Here is an 18,355-nt window from a genome sequence, read left to right on the forward strand (position 1 = left end):
TGCGTGTCTCTCCCCGTGGTCGCGTGGATTTTTGTAATTTTCCCCTACATAGCAGCTCAGTGGGCCTTACCTGGTAAAATAAAACAGTGAATAGTTTACTTATCATCATCATGTGGATATTTATAGCAGCAGCCAAATACTCTAAACGCATGACGTTGATTCTAAATGTGGAGGAAAAACCGGAAGACCTGTAGAAAAATGCACGCGACCACGGGGAGAGAGATATGCAAACTCCAAATACACAGCATGCAAACTCCAAATACACAGCAGGGTTGGGATCGAACCCACGACCTCCGGAATACGAGGCGAGGGAGTTAAAATCTCGCCACCGGCTCGGGGCGTGGTGGGTGAGAAGGGCATAAAAAACCCAGCATTAACGACAGGAATCAAGAACACCGTGAGATGATAGTTTAACAGATGGGCTATTGGCACATCCGATTAGCACGGTTGGCTACGTTCGGTGCACGAGAGATGTTCAACACGCCTATGTACATTTACTCGAGACACCGCAATCAACACTCGGGTTTTGCACCCTCCACTGCTCTTGCTGCAAAACTGCACAGAAGCGCAGCGGCACAACTTCCTTGGAGTTTCACTTTTCGGAGCGCCGTCTCGCTATCTTTAGACATCTCGGGCGTCCAGAAGACCTGTCAACCATGCCGATCCTCTCGCACGGCCCAATAGCAACGCCTGACGACGCTCTCAGCCGTGTCACCACCTCATCCACTGCCTCTGCAGCCCATCGTTGACTCCTGCGCAGCATAGCACGGGCCGATCTGTGGGCTCATATCAAAATGGATTCTTCCTTGAAGAATGGATCTCGTCTCTCCCACACACGGCCACTCAGTCTCCCTCGAAAAGTCCTCTCTCCTTGATACCAGTTACAGAATATGGGCCGTACCATTTTCATGATCTTCGCGAGGGGTCTTTATTTTCCAGTAAAAACCATTCCCACTCTTACGAGGGGTGCTTTATGGGTCAATCCATTCCCTTGTTTTACACTGATATGGATATATTTACAATAACTCTGATACTAAGTCCCATATTTTCACATCCATCTGCGATCGCTCATCTTCTTCCACGCACTCTCACCTGCGGGAATTCCCATCGAGTACGAGTGGTCGACTCTCTCTCACGCTCACTCCTCGGGCGAGTAAGAGTGGTTGACCCGGCCGGGCAGCTGTGCTGCGTTCAAAGTCACGCCGTCTTTGGGTGGCGACTGGCGTCCGTTTTCTGATTCGTCGGCGAGATCACGTGACGTCCGAGGCCGCTGCTCCCGATTGGCCGCGTCAGCATGAGGTCCGGGGATCCCGCTCGGCAGTGGTGACGTCTTCTCAGCAATCGTCTGGACGGGGCGGACGGCAGAGCCGACGGTTTAAATCGTTGGCCAAGACCCGCGTCCTAGGCCTGTCAATGTCTAAGCAGTTCACCGGCACCGCTTCGAGCAATCCTAGCCACCGAAGCGGCGACAGCGAATGTCAAAACTGGCCTGGGATTTCAGTTGAGGCGCCGCCGCTTCCGAAATTGTGCACTCCCAGAAGGCCACGTGGCTGATGAGATGTGTAAAACATACTTTTACTTTTTCGTGTGGAGTGACAGACATGGCTGGTGGGGGGGGGGGGTGAAGTGCCTGCTGAGACAAAATGGGCATTTGGGGTAGCCACTGGTGGCTGGCCAGGGTATGGTGACCGGCAGACTCTGCCCAGTGGTGTAGCAAAGCAGCGCCTCCCTTCGCTACAAAAACGGCGCGAGTGCCGGATGATAATTACCAATCCTGGTTATTATGCTGAAGCGCACCTAGCCTGGCACGGGCCAGTTGTTGTCGCTGTCGCCGCATTTGCTCGGCGCTCCGCTGAGCAAAGTCGACGTTCAAACAACGCAAGTTCAACCCCCGATGAAGCCTGGGAAGCTGAATGGAGTTCGAAAGAACTCGCAGACAAACACCGCCTGGCCGTGAAAGACCCAACGCAGAAGTTTCTCCGTGGGTTTGATCTTCCGTGAAGCTGCTGAGCATCTGCTGCACAAACCCTGGCAGATGCGGATACCTGATGCACAAATGAAACGTTAAGAACTCTCCAGTAGTAGTGGTGCGACTGGTCATCCAGAGCAGAGACCGTACAACGTATAACAACGCAATGCCCCGAGATCCACAAATACGAAGAAGGAGATATTGCAGCGATGATGATGATGCTACTCGACTCCCCTACTGCTACTCCAAGTGTAGTCGTGTTGCTCTGCATCTACATCAGCAGCCATACGAGAGAAGAAGAAGATTGCCTATAGACTAACATTGCCATAATCTTACATTTTTCATTGTCTTACATTGCCCATACACTAACATTACCCACAGGTAAGTGCAAGGCAGTGGTACCGTGATGGAGGAGGCGTCGCAGTCGGCCCGGCGTGTGCGCGGCTGCCAATGGCACACGAGGCTGTCATTGTGCACGCTGTAGTCACGGTGGCCGAGCAGCCAGTAGGTTTTCATGACGCCCTTGCCCTGCGCACGCCATGCCACACCGCACCGCACGCGCCACACACCGCACGTCTCACACACTGCGATCACCAGCCACACGCACGGTGCGCCCCCGGCTCATCCAACAAGGAGGGTACGAACAACGTTGGTGAATTTTGGCATCTGCGCCGTTCTTCTAGTGCACAGCAGCTCTCGCCAATCAGCTGTGTTTCACAGACGGGTGCAGTGTGACAGTAGAGGGGAGCCGTGCTTGCTGTGTGTGTTATCCCGGGATCCTTTTTCTAAAATTGAAAAAATGTGGATGGACCGTGACGCTTGCACACGGTGGCCTACTACTTGTTTGGCGCCATGGTGGATAGGAGATGTTAACTCCCTCACCTAGTATGCATGAGGTCGTGGTTTTGATCTCGACCCTGACGCCTGCTGCATATATATTCTCTCCTTGTGGTCACGTGGATGTTTCTCTGGGTCCTCCAGTTTTTCCCTCCCCATTTAGAATCAACATCACGCATTTAGAGTATTTGGCTGCTAAAAATTGACACTTGATAAGGCACTTCGTTGAGCTATCAGGTGTGATAGCCAGGTTGCTTTTGAAAAAGAGCTGTATAGCTCATTGAGCCTTACCTGGTAAAATAAAAACTAGAGTGCACTCAATTATCTGCGTCTGTGATGGGGAGGTTTGCCGCGGATTATTCAAAATCGTGGAAAAACATTTCCGAGGATCTCTATGCCAGATACCACTAATATAGGTATACTTAAAAAAATACTCTTGATTAAGAACGAATACTAATGATAGACCGATCGATGTGCGTGCCCAGTGATAATAACACGTTCCTGCTCCCGCACAGAAGACTTGGCCCACTAAGTGGATGACAGCAGAGCCACGCCAATCAAAGTCAATCAAACTCTGCCACCCACAATTGTAAAGATATGGCAACTACTGTACTGTAGAGGCGATCGCGTGGATTTCGGATCAACCTGGAGCAACATATTTGTTCGTTTTAAGCACGTGCCTTGTAATAATCATTTCCAAGAATAACAATGTATAACTGTTATTAATATGAGTTTCAGGAAAAATCCACGCATTATTCATTCATGTCCAAATCTTTGGTGTGCAGTTAAACCGTAAACCAGATAAACCACACCTTTAACGTTCCACTGTAACGCAGGTGGCACGTTGCGTTTTATGGTGAATAGAGCCGCAGTATTACTACAACTGCTCCGAAAATTATTTTATATTAACCAGTGCGGCTTGCCACATTCTAAACCGCGGACTTCTGCTACGAGCCGGCGAACGCGCTACCGCTGGGCCGCGTAGCCGCTCGTCGCACACGTGCATTCGAAAGGCGCCTCCGAAGCATCGGAATCCTCGAGCTCCTCCTGCACCACGTGCGCCCACAGACCTTGACTTGGATCTCCCCACGTGGCTCCATGATGTACGCCTCGTCCCTGGACAGCTCTGCGTAGGTCGCCGAGCTGATGTGGATTTTCTGTGCTGAACAGGATTGTGGGGGAGAGAAACCGGAGCAACGTCTCGCGTGACGGTCAGGTCCCAGTGCTCACAGATTCACTCCGCTCGCTCCATTAGCTCGCCGGCGGTGGCCGGTTGACTTCATTTATTGAGGACTCAGCCTCGACCACACACCGATTATTTTGTCTCTTCCACCACGCTGAGTTCATCTACCACACTGCAGCTCACGAAATCTCACCCACTCCGCTCATCGACTCACTCGCCCACTCACTCTCCCACTCACCCACCCACTCATGCACATACCCACTCACTCATTCCCACTCACTCACGCACTCACCCACTAACTCATGCACTCACCCACGCATTCACTCACTTTGACCCACGCACTCACCACACTGGAGGTCACCTCACTTTTCTTTGACTGGACATCTCTAAAAAAAAGAGCTTCATAGCTCATTGGATTCCTCCTCCAGTCTAAATAAATATTCCAATCCCAAGTATTTGTTATTCTTCCCTCGCACTGCTCCACTTTGTACTTCTCTTCCATTTGCCTCGGCAACTCAACCTTGCTCAATGCAAGGGACGTGTCAACTCTCATCGTCTACCGCGACTTGGAGAACGCTGTTTGTTGCCGCGGGCAGCATGCAACGTTCTGGGCCATTTGATTTGGGCCAGCGCCCAGCAACCAACAACGGTATAACAATGAAGAGGAGAAAAGACGTTGTTACACGGGTGTGTAGACAATTGATCGAGGAGTAACGGAAAGTAATGCTCCAGGTAGGGGCAGGGCATCGGTTTAAAATCAAAAGGTAGGTGCCCGATTGGCCCCACAGGGGAACACCACGTGACCCTGGATCGTCAGATTTTGAGGGCATAAAAGGAGGGAGCGCTACGACGCGACCCCAGGCAGAGACCTCTCGGATCATCGTCCCTCTGACTCCCACAACGACCGTGCGACACCTTGAGTGCGTCTGCGAGGTGAGAAGTGGAGTGGGGGTACACTCAGGGATTGAATAAGGAAAGGTTAGGCGCTGCTCGTAGAATATTTACTCCAGGCTGCACAGGGCTTTTCTTTAGAGGCGCCATTAATAAACTTCAGTTCAGAAGATCGGTGTAGTGTGATTTCTGTGCATGTGGGTGAACTTCGGTGTGGTGTCTGTGATTTTTAGTGGAGCGACAAACGTGTGGGGGCAGGGTGCATGAGAGCGAGCGCGGGGCTGCAGGGTGTCGGCACAGGGTTGGGGTGTTTTTCCATCTTTTGGGCATTCCGCCAGGGAAAGTGCGAGCGGTTTATGATTCATGCATAGCGGCGAATGGGGGAAGTATGGGCATTGTGGGCCAGGTGGACGCCAACATAACCATCGGGGGGGTGTCGGCTTCAGGGACCGTGTTGATCTCTAGGTCCCTCGCGGTGCCCTGTTTGTTGGGGACTGATTTCCTGGCAAAAATTCCCATTCAAATAAGGATTGATCAAAACTGCATTGAATTACCGGGGGGGCGTAAAATTTCGTTCCTACCATCGCCATGGGGCCGGTCTGCCCCTGTTTGCCAGGTGCAAGCGCTGTCCGAGGTATCTGTTGACATTCCACCTGGTTCGCAGATGCTTATCCCGTTGAGATATCGGAAGCCAGTACCTGGCGTTGAGGGAGCGGCGGGGGTTCTGTTATCGCTGTCCACGGCTATAACGGGCGGCTCGGCGCTGGTTGGGGAACAAACAATTGTCCGGCCGGGCCAGCCCCCGTTCTTACAAGTGCTAAATGGGAGTGCAGAGAATGTGAGTGTCCCGGCCGGAACGGTTGTGGCTCACGCCACGACCGCGTTCACGACCCATGACAACCAGGTCTGCCGGGACATGGTAGGGGGGGTTTCGGGGCCAACGGGGCAGGATGACCGTTGGGTTGCCGAGTTATGCGGGGAGAATTCGTCCCTGACCAGGGAGCAACGGTCCGCGCTTCGCGCGCTGTTGCTAAGTTATTCCGACGTGTTCAGCTCGGATGATTTTGACTTGGGACGCACCTCCCTGCTTTCCCACCACATTGAGACGGGGGATGCCGCTCCGATTCGGTTGAACTCGCATCGGTTGAGCCCGACGGAGCTGGATCAGGTTCGCGGGGCAGTGGAGGACATGCTAGCCGCTGATATTATATCCCTAACTAACAGTCCATGGGGCGCGCCGGTGGTCCTTGTGAAAAAGAAGGATGGGAAACTGCGATTTTGCGTCGATTTTCGTAAATTGAATGAGGTGTCCGTCGTAGACGCGTACCCACTTCCGCGTATGGATGATTCCCTCGATGCCTTGTCTGGGGCGAAGTTTTTTTCAACATTGGATCTCTCTTCGGGATTCTGGCAGCTTCCCCTTGACGAGTCTTTGAGGGAAAAGACGGCTTTTCGCACGCCGCAGGGACTGTTTCAGTTTAATTGCCTTCCGATGGGCTTGAATGCGGCTCCAGCCACTTTTCAGCGGTTAATGGAGCTGGTGTTAACGGGTCTGCAGTGGGAGACATGTTTGATTTATTTAGACGATGTCATCGTCTTTAGCCGCACATTTGACGAACATTTGCAGAGATTGGAGACGGTTTTTGCTAGGATGCGCTCCGCAAATTTAAAATTCAAACCGAAAAAGTGTCACCTACTGCAACGATCCGTGCGTTATTTGGGACACAGTCAGTGCGGACGGTGTGGCCACGGACCCGGAGAAGACGGCGTGCGTCCGTAACTGGACGACCCCGGCCTCGGTTGGGGACGTCCATCGCTTCTTGGGGTTCGCCTAATATTATCACAGGTTCATCCCGAACTTTGCTATGATCGCTAAGCCCTTGCACCTCCTTACGAGTAAAGGTCGGAGGTTCAGTTGGGATCCGCCGGAGGAAGCGGCGTTTCAGGGCCTACGCGATCGGTTGGCGACGGCGCCGACATTGGACTATCCGGATTTCGATAGACCGTTTATTCTGGATACGGACGCTCGTGACACTGGGATTGGGGCCGTTCTGTCACAGTCCAGAGGCGGCGTGGAGCGCGTGGTAGCCTACGGTAGCCGTGTACTGTCCCCGGCAGAAACCCGCTACTGCATCACTCGCCGCGAATTATTGGCTATTGTCCATTATCTCCGCCAATATCGGCCGTATCTTTACGGCCGCTCATTTATTGTGCGCACGGACCATGCGGCTCTGCAATACACCCTGAGGGTTGACCAACCATCTGGCCAACTGGCACGATGGTTGGAGACCCTGCAGGAATTTTCATTCGACATACAATATCGGAAGGGGTCGCGTCACGCGAATGCGGACGCACTCTCCAGATTACCGCAGGGGTCCACTTGTGCTTGTGCGTCGGGTACCAATAGGTGTACGCCGGTTCAGCTACCTCCTCAGCCTGTCGTGTCAGCTGTCGAGATGCCTGGGGCTCCGGTGTGCCCAGGACGGGCCGATTGGGTTCTGAACCTGCCGCGCTCGGTATGGATTCGCGAACAATTGCTTGACGACTCGTTGGGGGCTTTACGGAGTCAGGCTGCGAAGGGAGCGGGGAAATTGCTGTCTGGTGGGACGCCGGGGGCCGCTCTCCGGGATGGGTTGCTCATGTGGAGAAAGGGATTGGATGACCACTGGCGTCTGGTGGTACCGTCGTTGCTACGGTACGAATTGATTCGGAATCTGCACGGCGACACTTTGTTACATCTCGGGGTGCAGAAGACTTTGTTAACATTACAGCGTGACTACTTCTGGCACGGTATGACGACGAATGTCGTCGGACACATTCAGGGCTTGTCCCGAGTGTGCCCGGCGGACGCCGCCTAAAAACCCTTACGTGCCGCCGGTGCAGTCTATACAAGTGTCTCGAATCAACGAGTTGGTGGCGCTGGATATTTTGGGACCTTTCCCGCCGTCCGCTAGGGGTAATAAATATTTGCTGGTCGGGGTGGAATATCTTTCACGCTGGCCGATGGCTTGGCCTTTACCCGACCAGTCGGCGGCGTCTATCACGGACACCTTCCTATTTGGATATGTGATGGACAAGGGGGCGCCGGAGCGGCTACTCACGGATCAGGGGCGAAATTTTTCTTCCAAATTGTTGCAGAAGTGTGCGCTGCTCTGGGAACCAAGAAGGTTCGTACGTCTCCTTACCACCCGCAGACGGATGGCATGGTGGAACGCCTTAATCGGACGTTGTCGGCCATGCTATGTCACACGGTTGACGAGAAACAAGCTGATTGGGACTTGCATATACCTGGGGTACTCTCCGCGTATCGGATGACGCTTCGTGCGTCCACTGGGTATTCTCCATTTTTTCTCATGTACGGCCGTGAGAATGTGCCGCCGGTGGAAGTACAGCTGAGTACGGGGGCGAAGGGTCCTGTTAAACCTCTCCCCGAATATATTCAGGACATGGTTCGACGCGTCGCCGAGGCACGGGAGGGGGCCCGGTTGGCTACTACCAAGGCTCAAGCGCGAAATGAGCGTTGCGCCCGACGCTCGACCGGTACATGCCCCTGGCGAGTGGGGGACATGGCATGGCTGCACTGCCCACAGGTGCGGCCGGGGACCTCCCCTAAGCTTCACAAACCATGGCAGGGGCCGGTTAAGCTTATTGAAGTCCATAACCCACAATCCGCACGGGTTCGGTTCGGATCGCGGTGCTGGTATGTTCATACGTCTAGGCTGAAGCCCTACGTGCTCCCGCGGACGGATGCGTCATCCCCTGATGTTGCCTTGCTGGTGTCTGTTGCGCCCGACGCACCTCTGCCCTTGCCTGTTGACTCTGCAAGCGCGCCTGTCGTGCCTTCTACAGACAAACCAGCCGTGACGCAGGCGGATGTGGCGAATCCCTGCTCTGGGTGGGCCTACCACGGCGATGGGGCCACTTGGCTGCGCTGCCCTTCCAACCCCACCACAGACACGGTTGCCGGAGACCCCGGACTTGGGTCTCCCTGGGGGACGGGACCTTGGCGTTGACGGGCCTCCAACAGCAGCGGGCGGTTCTACTCCCGTCGATCTTAAGACCCTGTCGCGTTCTCGGTCCGTGGGGGTACCGCCGCCCGTTCGGGACGGGCCGGCGACCCGCACGCCTTCCAAATCCCTTTCCTTTCGTTGATTGTTATTGTTCTTGTTCTTGTTAACGTTTTATACTCTCCGTTGTCCAGTGATGCCAGATGGTTCCAATATTGCTCGCATTATTTTTTTTTGTAATTGTTGCAGCCGGGGACGGCTGGGTTTTCATTAGGGGGGGGGGTAGTGTAATGCGAGCAAGGATTGAGGGGGGGTGGAGTCTGGGTCACGTGGGGAGTGGGTGGAGTTAGGGTCACGTGGGGGGAGAGGATTTAGGGAGAGAACCGGAAGGGGAAGAGGGAGTTGAGACGGAGTGAAATACGAGGAGGCCACGCTGGGCAAGACGGAGAGTGTGGCGCGGTTGCCACGCGGTGGGAGACGTCGACACCGACGGCCATCGGTGTCAGACGAAGAGAGCTAACGGGGCAGTGAGAGGCTAGCTGTGAAAGGGGCAGCAGTGATGCTAGATAGCGGGGCAGCGGTGTGGCTGCACGGATTGCCTGACGGGGCAGCAGTGAGACTTCATATTGGAGCAGCAGGGAGACTGCACAACGGAGCAGCCGAGGGCTGTGGAGAGGTCGTCGAGCGGGACGCGGGCCTGAGCGAGACGCCGTGGTACGGATATTCTACGAACCCAATAAAGGACAACGGAGATCGACATCTGAGAGAGAGTCCTTTATTACAATGGTAATGATTGTTACGATGGCGATGGTAATGATTGTTATGATGGTGATGGTAATGATTGTTATCATGGTGATGGTAATGATTGTTATGATGGCGATGGTAATGATTGTTATCATGGTGATGGTAATGATTGTTATGATGGCGATGGTAATGATTGAGTATATAGCGAGAGGCTAGCAGTAGAGAAGCTAGCAGAGTGTATAGCGAGAGGCTAGCTGTAGAGAAGCGAGCAGAGTGTATAGTGAGAGGCTAGCAGTGGAGAAGCTGGCAGAGTGTATAATGAAAGGCTAGCAGTAGAGAAGCTAGCAGAGTGTATAGTGAGAGGCAGTAGAGAAGCTAGCAGAGTGTATAGTGAGAGGCTAGCAGTAGAGAAGCTAGCAGAGTGTATAGCGGAAGGCTAGCAGTAGAGAAGCTAACAGAGTGGATAGTGAGAGGCTAGCAGTAGAGAAGCTAGCAGAGTGTATAGTGAGAGGCTAGCTGTAGAGAAGCTAGCAGAGTGTATAGTGAGAGGCTAGCAGTGGAGAAGCTGGCAGAGTGTATAATGAGAGGCTAGCAGTAGAGAAGCTAGCAGAGTGTATAGTGAGAGGCAGTAGAGAAGCTAGCAGAGTGTATAGCGAGAGGCTAGCAGTGGAGAAGCCAGCAGAGTGGATAGTGAGAGGCTAGCAGTAGAGAAGCTAGCAGAGTGTATAGTGAGAGGCAGTAGAGAAGCTAGCAGAGTGTATAGCGAGAGGCTAGCAGTGGAGAAGCCAGCAGAGTGGATAGTGAGAGGCTAGCAGTAGAGAAGCTGGCAGAGTGTATAGTGAGAGGCTAGCAGTAGAGAAGCTGGCAGAGTGTATAGTGAGAGGCTAGCAGTGGAGAAGCTAGCAGAGTGTATAGTGAGAGGCTAGCAGTAGAGAAGCTAGCAGAGTGTATAGTGAGAGGCTTGCAGTAGAGAAGCTAGCAGAGTGTATAGTGAGAGGCTAGCAGTGGAGAAGCTAGCAGAGTGTATAGTGAGAGGCTAGCAGTAGAGAAGCTGGCAGAGTGTATAGTGAGAGGCTAGCAGTGGAGAAGCTAGCAGAGCGTATAGTGAGAGGCTAGCAGTAGAGAAGCTAGCAGAGTGTATAGTGAGAGGCTAGCAGTGGAGAAGCTAGCAGAGTGTATAGTGAGAGGCTAGCAGTAGAGAAGCTAGCAGAGTGTATAGTGAGAGGCTAGCAGTAGAGAAGCTAGCAGAGTGTATAATGAGAAGCTAGCAGTGGAGAAGCTAGCAGAGTGTATAGTGAAAAGCTAGCAGTAGAGAAGCTAGCAGAGTGTATAATGAGAAGCTAGCAGTGGAGAAGCTAGCAGAGTGTATAGTGAGAGGCAGTAGAGAAGTTAGCAGAGTGTATAGTGATAGGCTAGCAGTGGAGAAGCTAGCAGAGTGTATAGTGAGAGACAGTAGAGAAGCTAGCAGAGTGTATAGTGAGAGGCTAGCAGTAGAGAAGCTAGCAGAGTGTATAGTGAGAGGCTAGCAGTAGAGAAGCTAGCAGAGTGTATAGTGAGAGGCTAGCAGTAGAGAAGCTGACAGAGTGTATAGTGAGAGGCTAGCAGTGGAGAAGCTAGCAGAGTGTATAGTGAGAGGCTAGTAGTGGAGAAGCCAGTAGAGTGTATAGTGAGAGGCTAGCAGTAGAGAAGCTAACAGAGTGTATAGTGAGAGGCAGTAGAGAAGCTAGCAGTGGAGAAGCTAGCAGAGTGTATAGTGAGAGGCAGTAGAGAAGCTAGCAGAGTGTACAGTGAGAGGCTAGGAGTAGAGAAGCTAGCAGAGTGTATAGTGAGAGGCTAGCAGTGGAGAAGCTAGCAGAGTGTATAGTGAGAAGCTAGCAGTAGAGAAGCTATCAGAGTGTATAGTGAGAGTTTAGAAGTGGAGAAGCTAGCATAGTGTATAGTGAGAGGCAGTAGAGAAGCTAGCAAAGTGCATAGTGAGAGGCTTGCAGTGGAGAAGTTAGCAAAGTGTATAGTGAGAGGCTAGCAGTGGAGAAGCTAGCAGAGTGTATAGTGAGAGTCAGTGGAGAAGCTAGCAGAGTGTATAGGGAGAGGCAGTAGAGAAGCTAGCAGAGTGTATAGTGAGAGGCTAGCAGTGGAGAAGTTAGCAGAGTGTATAGTGAGAGGCAGTGGAGAAGCTGGCAGAGTGTATAATGAGAGGCTAGCAGTAGAGAAGCTAGCAGAGTGTATAGCGAGAGGCAAGCTGTAGAGAAGCTAGCAGAGTGTATAGTGAGAGGCTAGCAGTGGAGAAGCTGGCAGAGTGTATAATGAGAGGCTAGCAGTAGAGAAGCTAGCAGAGTGTATAGTGAGAGGCAGTAGAGAAGCTAGCAGAGTGTATAGTGAGAGGCTAGCAGTAGAGAAGCTAGCAGAGTGTATAGCGGAAGGCTAGCAGTAGAGAAGCTAACAGAGTGGATAGTGAGAGGCTAGCAGTAGAGAAGCTAGCAGAGTGTATAGTGAGAGGCTAGCTGTAGAGAAGCTAGCAGAGTGTATAGTGAGAGGCTAGCAGTGGAGAAGCTGGCAGAGTGTATAATGAGAGGCTAGCAGTAGAGAAGCTAGCAGAGTGTATAGTGAGAGGCAGTAGAGAAGCTAGCAGTGTATAGCGAGAGGCTTGCAGTGGAGAAGTTAGCAGAGTGTATAGTGAGAGGGTAGCAGTGGAGAAGCTAGCAGAGTGTATAGTGAGAGGCTAGCAGTGGAGAAGCTAGCAGAGTGTATAGTGAGGGGGTAGCAGTGGAGAAGCTAGCAGAGTGTATAGTGAGAGGCTAGCAGTGGAGAAGCTAGCAGAGTGTATAGTGAGAGGCTAGCAGTGGAGAAGCTAGCAGAGTGTATAGTGAGAGGCTAGCAGTGGAGAAGCTAGCAGAGTGTATAGTGAGAGGCTAGCAGTAGAGAAGCTAGCAGAGTGTATAGTGAGGCTAGCAGTAGAGAAGCTAGAAGAGTGTATACTGAGAAGCAGTAGAGAAGCTAGCAGAGTGTATAGTGAGAGGCTAGCAGTGGAGAAGTTAGCAGAGTGTATAGTGAGAGGCAGTGGAGAAGCTGGCAGAGTGTATAATGAGAGGCTAGCAGTAGAGAAGCTAGCAGAGTGTATAGCGAGAGGCTAGCTGTAGAGAAGCTAGCAGAGTGTATAGTGAGAGGCTAGCAGTGGAGAAGCTGGCAGAGTGTATAATGAGAGGCTAGCAGTAGAGAAGCTAGCAGAGTGTATAGTGAGAGGCAGTAGAGAAGCTAGCAGAGTGTATAGTGAGAGGCTAGCAGTAGAGAAGCTAGCAGAGTGTATAGCGGAAGGCTAGCAGTAGAGAAGCTAACAGAGTGGATAGTGAGAGGCTAGCAGTAGAGAAGCTAGCAGAGTGTATAGTGAGAGGCTAGCTGTAGAGAAGCTAGCAGAGTGTATAGTGAGAGGCTAGCAGTGGAGAAGCTGGCAGAGTGTATAATGAGAGGCTAGCAGTAGAGAAGCTAGCAGAGTGTATAGTGAGAGTCAGTGGAGAAGCTAGCAGAGTGTATAGGGAGAGGCAATAGAGAAGCTAGCAGAGTGTATAGTGAGAGGCTAGCAGTGGAGAAGTTAGCAGAGTGTATAGTGAGAGGCAGTGGAGAAGCTGGCAGAGTGTATAATGAGAGGCTAGCAGTAGAGAAGCTAGCAGAGTGTATAGCGAGAGGCTAGCTGTAGAGAAGCTAGCAGAGTGTATAGTGAGAGGCTAGCAGTAGAGAAGCTAGCAGAGTGTACAGTGAGAGGCTAACAGTAGAGAAGCTAGTAGAGTATATAGTGAGAGGCTAGCAGTGGAGAAGCTAGCAGAGTGTATAGTGAGAGTCAGTGGAGAAGCTAGCAGAGTGTATAGGGAGAGGCAGTAGAGAAGCTAGCAGAGTGTATAGTGAGAGGCTAGGAGTGGAGAAGTTAGCAGAGTGTATAGTGAGAGGCAGTGGAGAAGGTGGCAGAGTGTATAATGAGAGGCTAGCAGTAGAGAAGCTAGCAGAGTGTATAGTGAGAGGCTAGCTGTAGAGAAGCTAGCAGAGTGTATAGTGAGAGGCTAGCAGTGGAGAAGCTGGCAGAGTGTATAATGAGAGGCTAGCAGTAGAGAAGCTAGCAGAGTGTATAGTGAGAGGCAGTAGAGAAGCTAGCAGAGTGTATAGTGAGAGGCTAGCAGTAGAGAAGCTAGCAGAGTGTATAGCGGAAGGCTAGCAGTAGAGAAGCTAACAGAGTGGATAGTGAGAGGCTAGCAGTAGAGAAGCTAGCAGAGTGTATAGTGAGAGGCTAGCTGTAGAGAAGCTAGCAGAGTGTATAGTGAGAGGCTAGCAGTGGAGAAGCTGGCAAAGTGTATAATGAGAGGCTAGCAGTAGAGAAGCTAGCAGAGTGTATAGTGAGAGGCAGTAGAGAAGCTAGCAGAGTGTATAACGAGAGGCTAGCAGTGGAGAAGCCAGCAGAGTGGATAGTGAGAGGCTAGCAGTAGAGAAGCTGGCAGAGTGTATAGTGAGAGGCTAGCAGTAGAGAAGCTGGCAGAGTGTATAGTGAGAGGCTAGCAGTGGAGAAGCTAGCAGAGTGTATAGTGAGAGGCTAGCAGTAGAGAAGCTAGCAGAGTGTATAGTGAGAGGCTTGCAGTGGAGAAGCTAGCAGAGTGTATAGTGAGAGGCAGTGGAGAAGCTGGCAGAGTGTATAATGAGAGGCTAGCAGTAGAGAAGCTAGCAGAGTGTATAGTGAGAGGCTAGCTGTAGAGAAGCTAGCAGAGTGTATAGTGAGAGGCTAGCAGTGGAGAAGCTGGCAGAGTGTATAATGAGAGGCTAGCAGTAGAGAAGCTAGCAGAGTGTATAGTGAGAGGCAGTAGAGAAGCTAGCAGAGTGTATAGTGAGAGGCTAGCAGTAGAGAAGCTAGCAGAGTGTATAGCGGAAGGCTAGCAGTAGAGAAGCTAACAGAGTGGATAGTGAGAGGCTAGCAGTAGAGAAGCTAGCAGAGTGTATAGTGAGAGGCTAGCTGTAGAGAAGCTAGCAGAGTGTATAGTGAGAGGCTAGCAGTGGAGAAGCTGGCAGAGTGTATAATGAGAGGCTAGCAGTAGAGAAGCTAGCAGAGTGTATAGTGAGAGGCAGTAGAGAAGCTAGCAGAGTGTATAACGAGAGGCTAGCAGTGGAGAAGCCAGCAGAGTGGATAGTGAGAGGCTAGCAGTAGAGAAGCTGGCAGAGTGTATAGTGAGAGGCTAGCAGTAGAGAAGCTGGCAGAGTGTATAGTGAGAGGCTAGCAGTGGAGAAGCTAGCAGAGTGTATAGTGAGAGGCTAGCAGTAGAGAAGCTAGCAGAGTGTATAGTGAGAGGCTTGCAGTGGAGAAGCTAGCAGAGTGTATAGTGAGAGGCTAGCAGTGGAGAAGCTAGCAGAGTGTATAGTGAGAGGCTAGCAGTAGAGAAGCTAGCAGAGCGTATAGTGAGAGGCTAGCAGTAGAGAAGCTAGCAGAGTGTATAGTGAGAGGCTAGCAGTAGAGAAGCTAGCAGAGTGTATAATGAGAAGCTAGCAGTGGAGAAGCTAGCAGAGTGTATAGTGGAAAGCTAGCAGTAGAGAAGCTAGCAGAGTGTATAATGAGAAGCTAGCAGTGGAGAAGCTAGCAGAGTGTATAGTGAGAGGCAGTAGAGAAGCTAGCAGAGTGTATAGTGATAGGCTAGCAGTGGAGAAGCTAGCAGAGTGTATAGTGAGAGACAGTAGAGAAGCTAGCAGAGTGTATAGTGAGAGACAGTAGAGAAGCTAGCAGAGTGTATAGTGAGAGGCTAGCAGTAGAGAAGCTAGCAGAGTGTATAGTGAGAGGCTAGCAGTAGAGAAGCTGGCAGAGTGTATAGTGAGAGGCTAGCAGTGGAGAAGCTAGCAGAGTGTATAGTGAGAGGCTAGCAGTAGAGAAGCTAGCAGAGTGTATAGTGAGAGGCTAGCAGTAGAGAAGCTAGCAGAGTGTATAGTGAGAGGCTAGCAGTAGAGAAGCTAGCAGAGTGTATAGTGAGAGGCTAGCAGTAGAGAAGCTGGCAGAGTGTATAGTGAGAGGCTAGCAGTGGAGAAGCTAGCAGAGTGTATAGTGAGAGGCTAGCAGTAGAGAAGCTAACAGAGTGTATAGTGAGAGGCTAGCAGTAGAGAAGCTAGCAGAGTGCATAGTGAGAGGCTAGTAGTGGAGAAGCTAGCAGAGTGTATAGTGAGAGGCTAGCAGTAGAGAAGCTGGCAGAGTGTATAGTGAGAGGCTAGCAGTGGAGAAGCTAGCAGAGTGTATAGTGAGAGGCTAGCAGTAGAGAAGCTAACAGAGTGTATAGTGAGAGGCTAGCAGTAGAGAAGCTAGCAGACTGTATAATGAGAAGCTAGCAGTGGAGAAGCTAGAAGAGTGTGTAGTGACAGAGAAAGGTCACTACTGTGTCGGCCCGTACGAAGGCTGGGGGCCCCAAGGGGGTGCCTGGGGGGTCGCGTGGTGGAGGGATCCGGACCCTCCCAGAGGTGGGGGAAGTGAGGCGTGTCCTGGGAAGGGAGGCGTGGCCTGAAGAGAGCCAGCCACGCCGGGGCGGAGCCAGCCACGCGAAACCAAATATAAGCGTGGTGTGAACGCAGAGCGAGGCTGCTGTTGTACTGTACTCCAAGGTGAAGACATCTTCGGTCGTCAAGTCCCGAGTCGTCGTCCTGGGCCAGGCAGGCCGTTGCCTGCCTGGTCCAGTCTGTGTCGTGTTCCAGAGTGTTAGTGAGTTGAGGAAGGTGGTCACCACCTCATGTAGAGTGTTATATTATTTATCGTTTAATAAATAGTGTTGCCTCCAAGTTGCGTGTGTGTGCACCTAATTTGAACCTACTACATTTGGCGTCAGAAGTTGTGGAAATATAAATATTGCTAGGTGTTATCCTAGGGAAGTAAAATGGGCACACGAAAAACAAAGACAAAACTCATCTGGACGCCTTCGTACGACGGGGATGGTGTGACGACCATCCTTCGGACAGCCCCGGGGATGGCAGCCCCGGTGACAGAGGGAGAGAGATGGCGCTGCACGCGGAGCGGCGGGACTGTCATCGCACCGCTGCTTCGCCGCCATCGGGAACGGAGCGATGGAGCCGCGGGGAGAGGACACCGTCGTCTCTGCGGGGGCTGGCGGGGGGAGGCCCAGGCATGCGGGCCACGCGGTGGGGCCGACAACTCGGTGGCTGATCGTGGCGCGGTTCCCGCCAAAACGTCGCTCCCGCCAACTCGAGGGCTGGTCGGGGCGCGGTTCCCGCCAAAACGCCGCTCCCGCCAACTCGAGGGCTGGTCGGGGCGCGGTTCCCGCCAACTCGAGGGCTGGTCGGGGCGCGGTTCCCGCCAAAACGCCGCTCCTGCTGCCGAAATGCCGCTCCCGCCGAAATCAACGCCTGCAGAGGGGGAGTTCCAGCCTTCTGCTCGAGCGCGAGAGGTGGATGGGTTCGCAAGAGCAGGCCGTGTTCACCATGAAAGATTCTTCGGGCCGTTCCAGTGCTCCACCTTGCCGCCCTCCGCTATTCACAGTTTGCCAGGCGAGTCGTGACATGACAAGCACCCGGCCCCAAGAAAAATAATAATAATCTTCACCCATCTTACGTGCGCCGGGTTGCGATCGCGTGTGTTTTTTTTTAACTCGCTGGTTTGCGGAGCGTGTTCGTCCGGTTGTGTGCGTGATAAAGTGACGCGGCGACCATGCGGGTTTCTGCTTGTAACAAGTGTTGTTGTTAAATACGGCGTCGAGATCGGTATCTTCTGGGTGTAGTTAATGATTAATTCGTGTTGGTGTCCCGAGCTCCGTTGATATCCTGTATGTTGCAGTGTTAATGACTCGTGTTGTTACATCGTTTTGTTGCGAAATCGCCGTTGTTATTGTGTATACTGTATGGAGTTTCGCTCGTGATTGCCACGTGTAACTGTAAGAAACTTTGATCGTCATTGTTGCCAAGGTACAGACCGTATGGAGCTTTGCTTGGAATTGTTAACAGTGTATGGAATTTTGGGTACTTGCTTGTGATTATTTACTATGTACGGATTGTCTGGAGTATTGATTGTGTGTGTTGCCATGTGGGGACTGGATGGAGCATTGCGCCAAATGATTCACTGTACGAATTTCATATACTGCATATACTGTATTAATCAATTTGGCGATTCTTGGGGTTTGTGTATAGTTTTTTTGCTCTCAAAATTCGAATGCCCTGAGTCCCATGGTTAATGTTGAAGGAGATTTTGAAATGACAGGTTCGATTCGTTTCAAACTCACTGGTTGGTTCCTGTCCGTTGTTGCACAGATGATGTCTTTTGTGCGAGAATGCTCCTTGTGTTCTACATGGATCGGGGGTCCGTTTCCGTTAATTGCCGTCAAATTGCGTTGCTCTCCACTCGGTTGGTACAGCTGCATGCTGCAATGCGAGTCTCGGAGATGATGTGTACGGATACGGGATGTGAGGTGTATTGTTGTGACCCATTGAATATTCGGGATCGTCACAAATTGTGCGTACCTGTTCGGCATTGGATCAGTTCTGTGGGGGATCATAATTCAAATTGTATGTGTTGTGATGGTGTTAAATTGTGATGGTGACATGCGGCCAGGGATTTGGAATTGTGCTGCTGGCTGTCACCTATCTTGGGGCGCAGGTCCTGACCAGGATGGCCCAGTGAGTGTTGCGTGTCTAACATGAACGTTGTGGTCCCGTCATGCAATGGCTGACGGCTTGACCTGACAGCCCGGAGATTGAAACACTCCGTGGCAT

The 18,355-nt window shown here is 51.9% G+C and overlaps 1 protein-coding gene across 1 annotated transcript in view; it reads right to left on the reverse strand.

The window, feature by feature from the left end:
• Nucleotides 1–909: 909 nt before the first annotated feature.
• The window catches only part of LOC144731696 (atrial natriuretic peptide receptor 1-like), a 123,302-nt gene continuing 105,856 nt past the window's right edge, over nt 910–18,355 (reverse strand). Inside the window, exons 5-7 of the mRNA XM_078612873.1 lie at nt 3,877–3,968; nt 2,372–2,497; nt 910–1,345 (exon numbers count right to left, since the gene is read on the reverse strand). Coding sequence (XP_078468999.1) covers nt 1,139–1,345; nt 2,372–2,497; nt 3,877–3,968 — 425 coding nt within the window. The 3' untranslated portion in view covers nt 910–1,138. The remainder of the gene's footprint in view (nt 1,346–2,371; nt 2,498–3,876; nt 3,969–18,355) is intronic.

Source organism: Lampetra planeri, chromosome 40, assembly GCF_965212315.1.
Source record: "Lampetra planeri chromosome 40, kcLamPlan1.2.h2, whole genome shotgun sequence".
In the NCBI taxonomy this organism is placed as follows: Eukaryota; Metazoa; Chordata; class Hyperoartia; order Petromyzontiformes; family Petromyzontidae; genus Lampetra; species Lampetra planeri.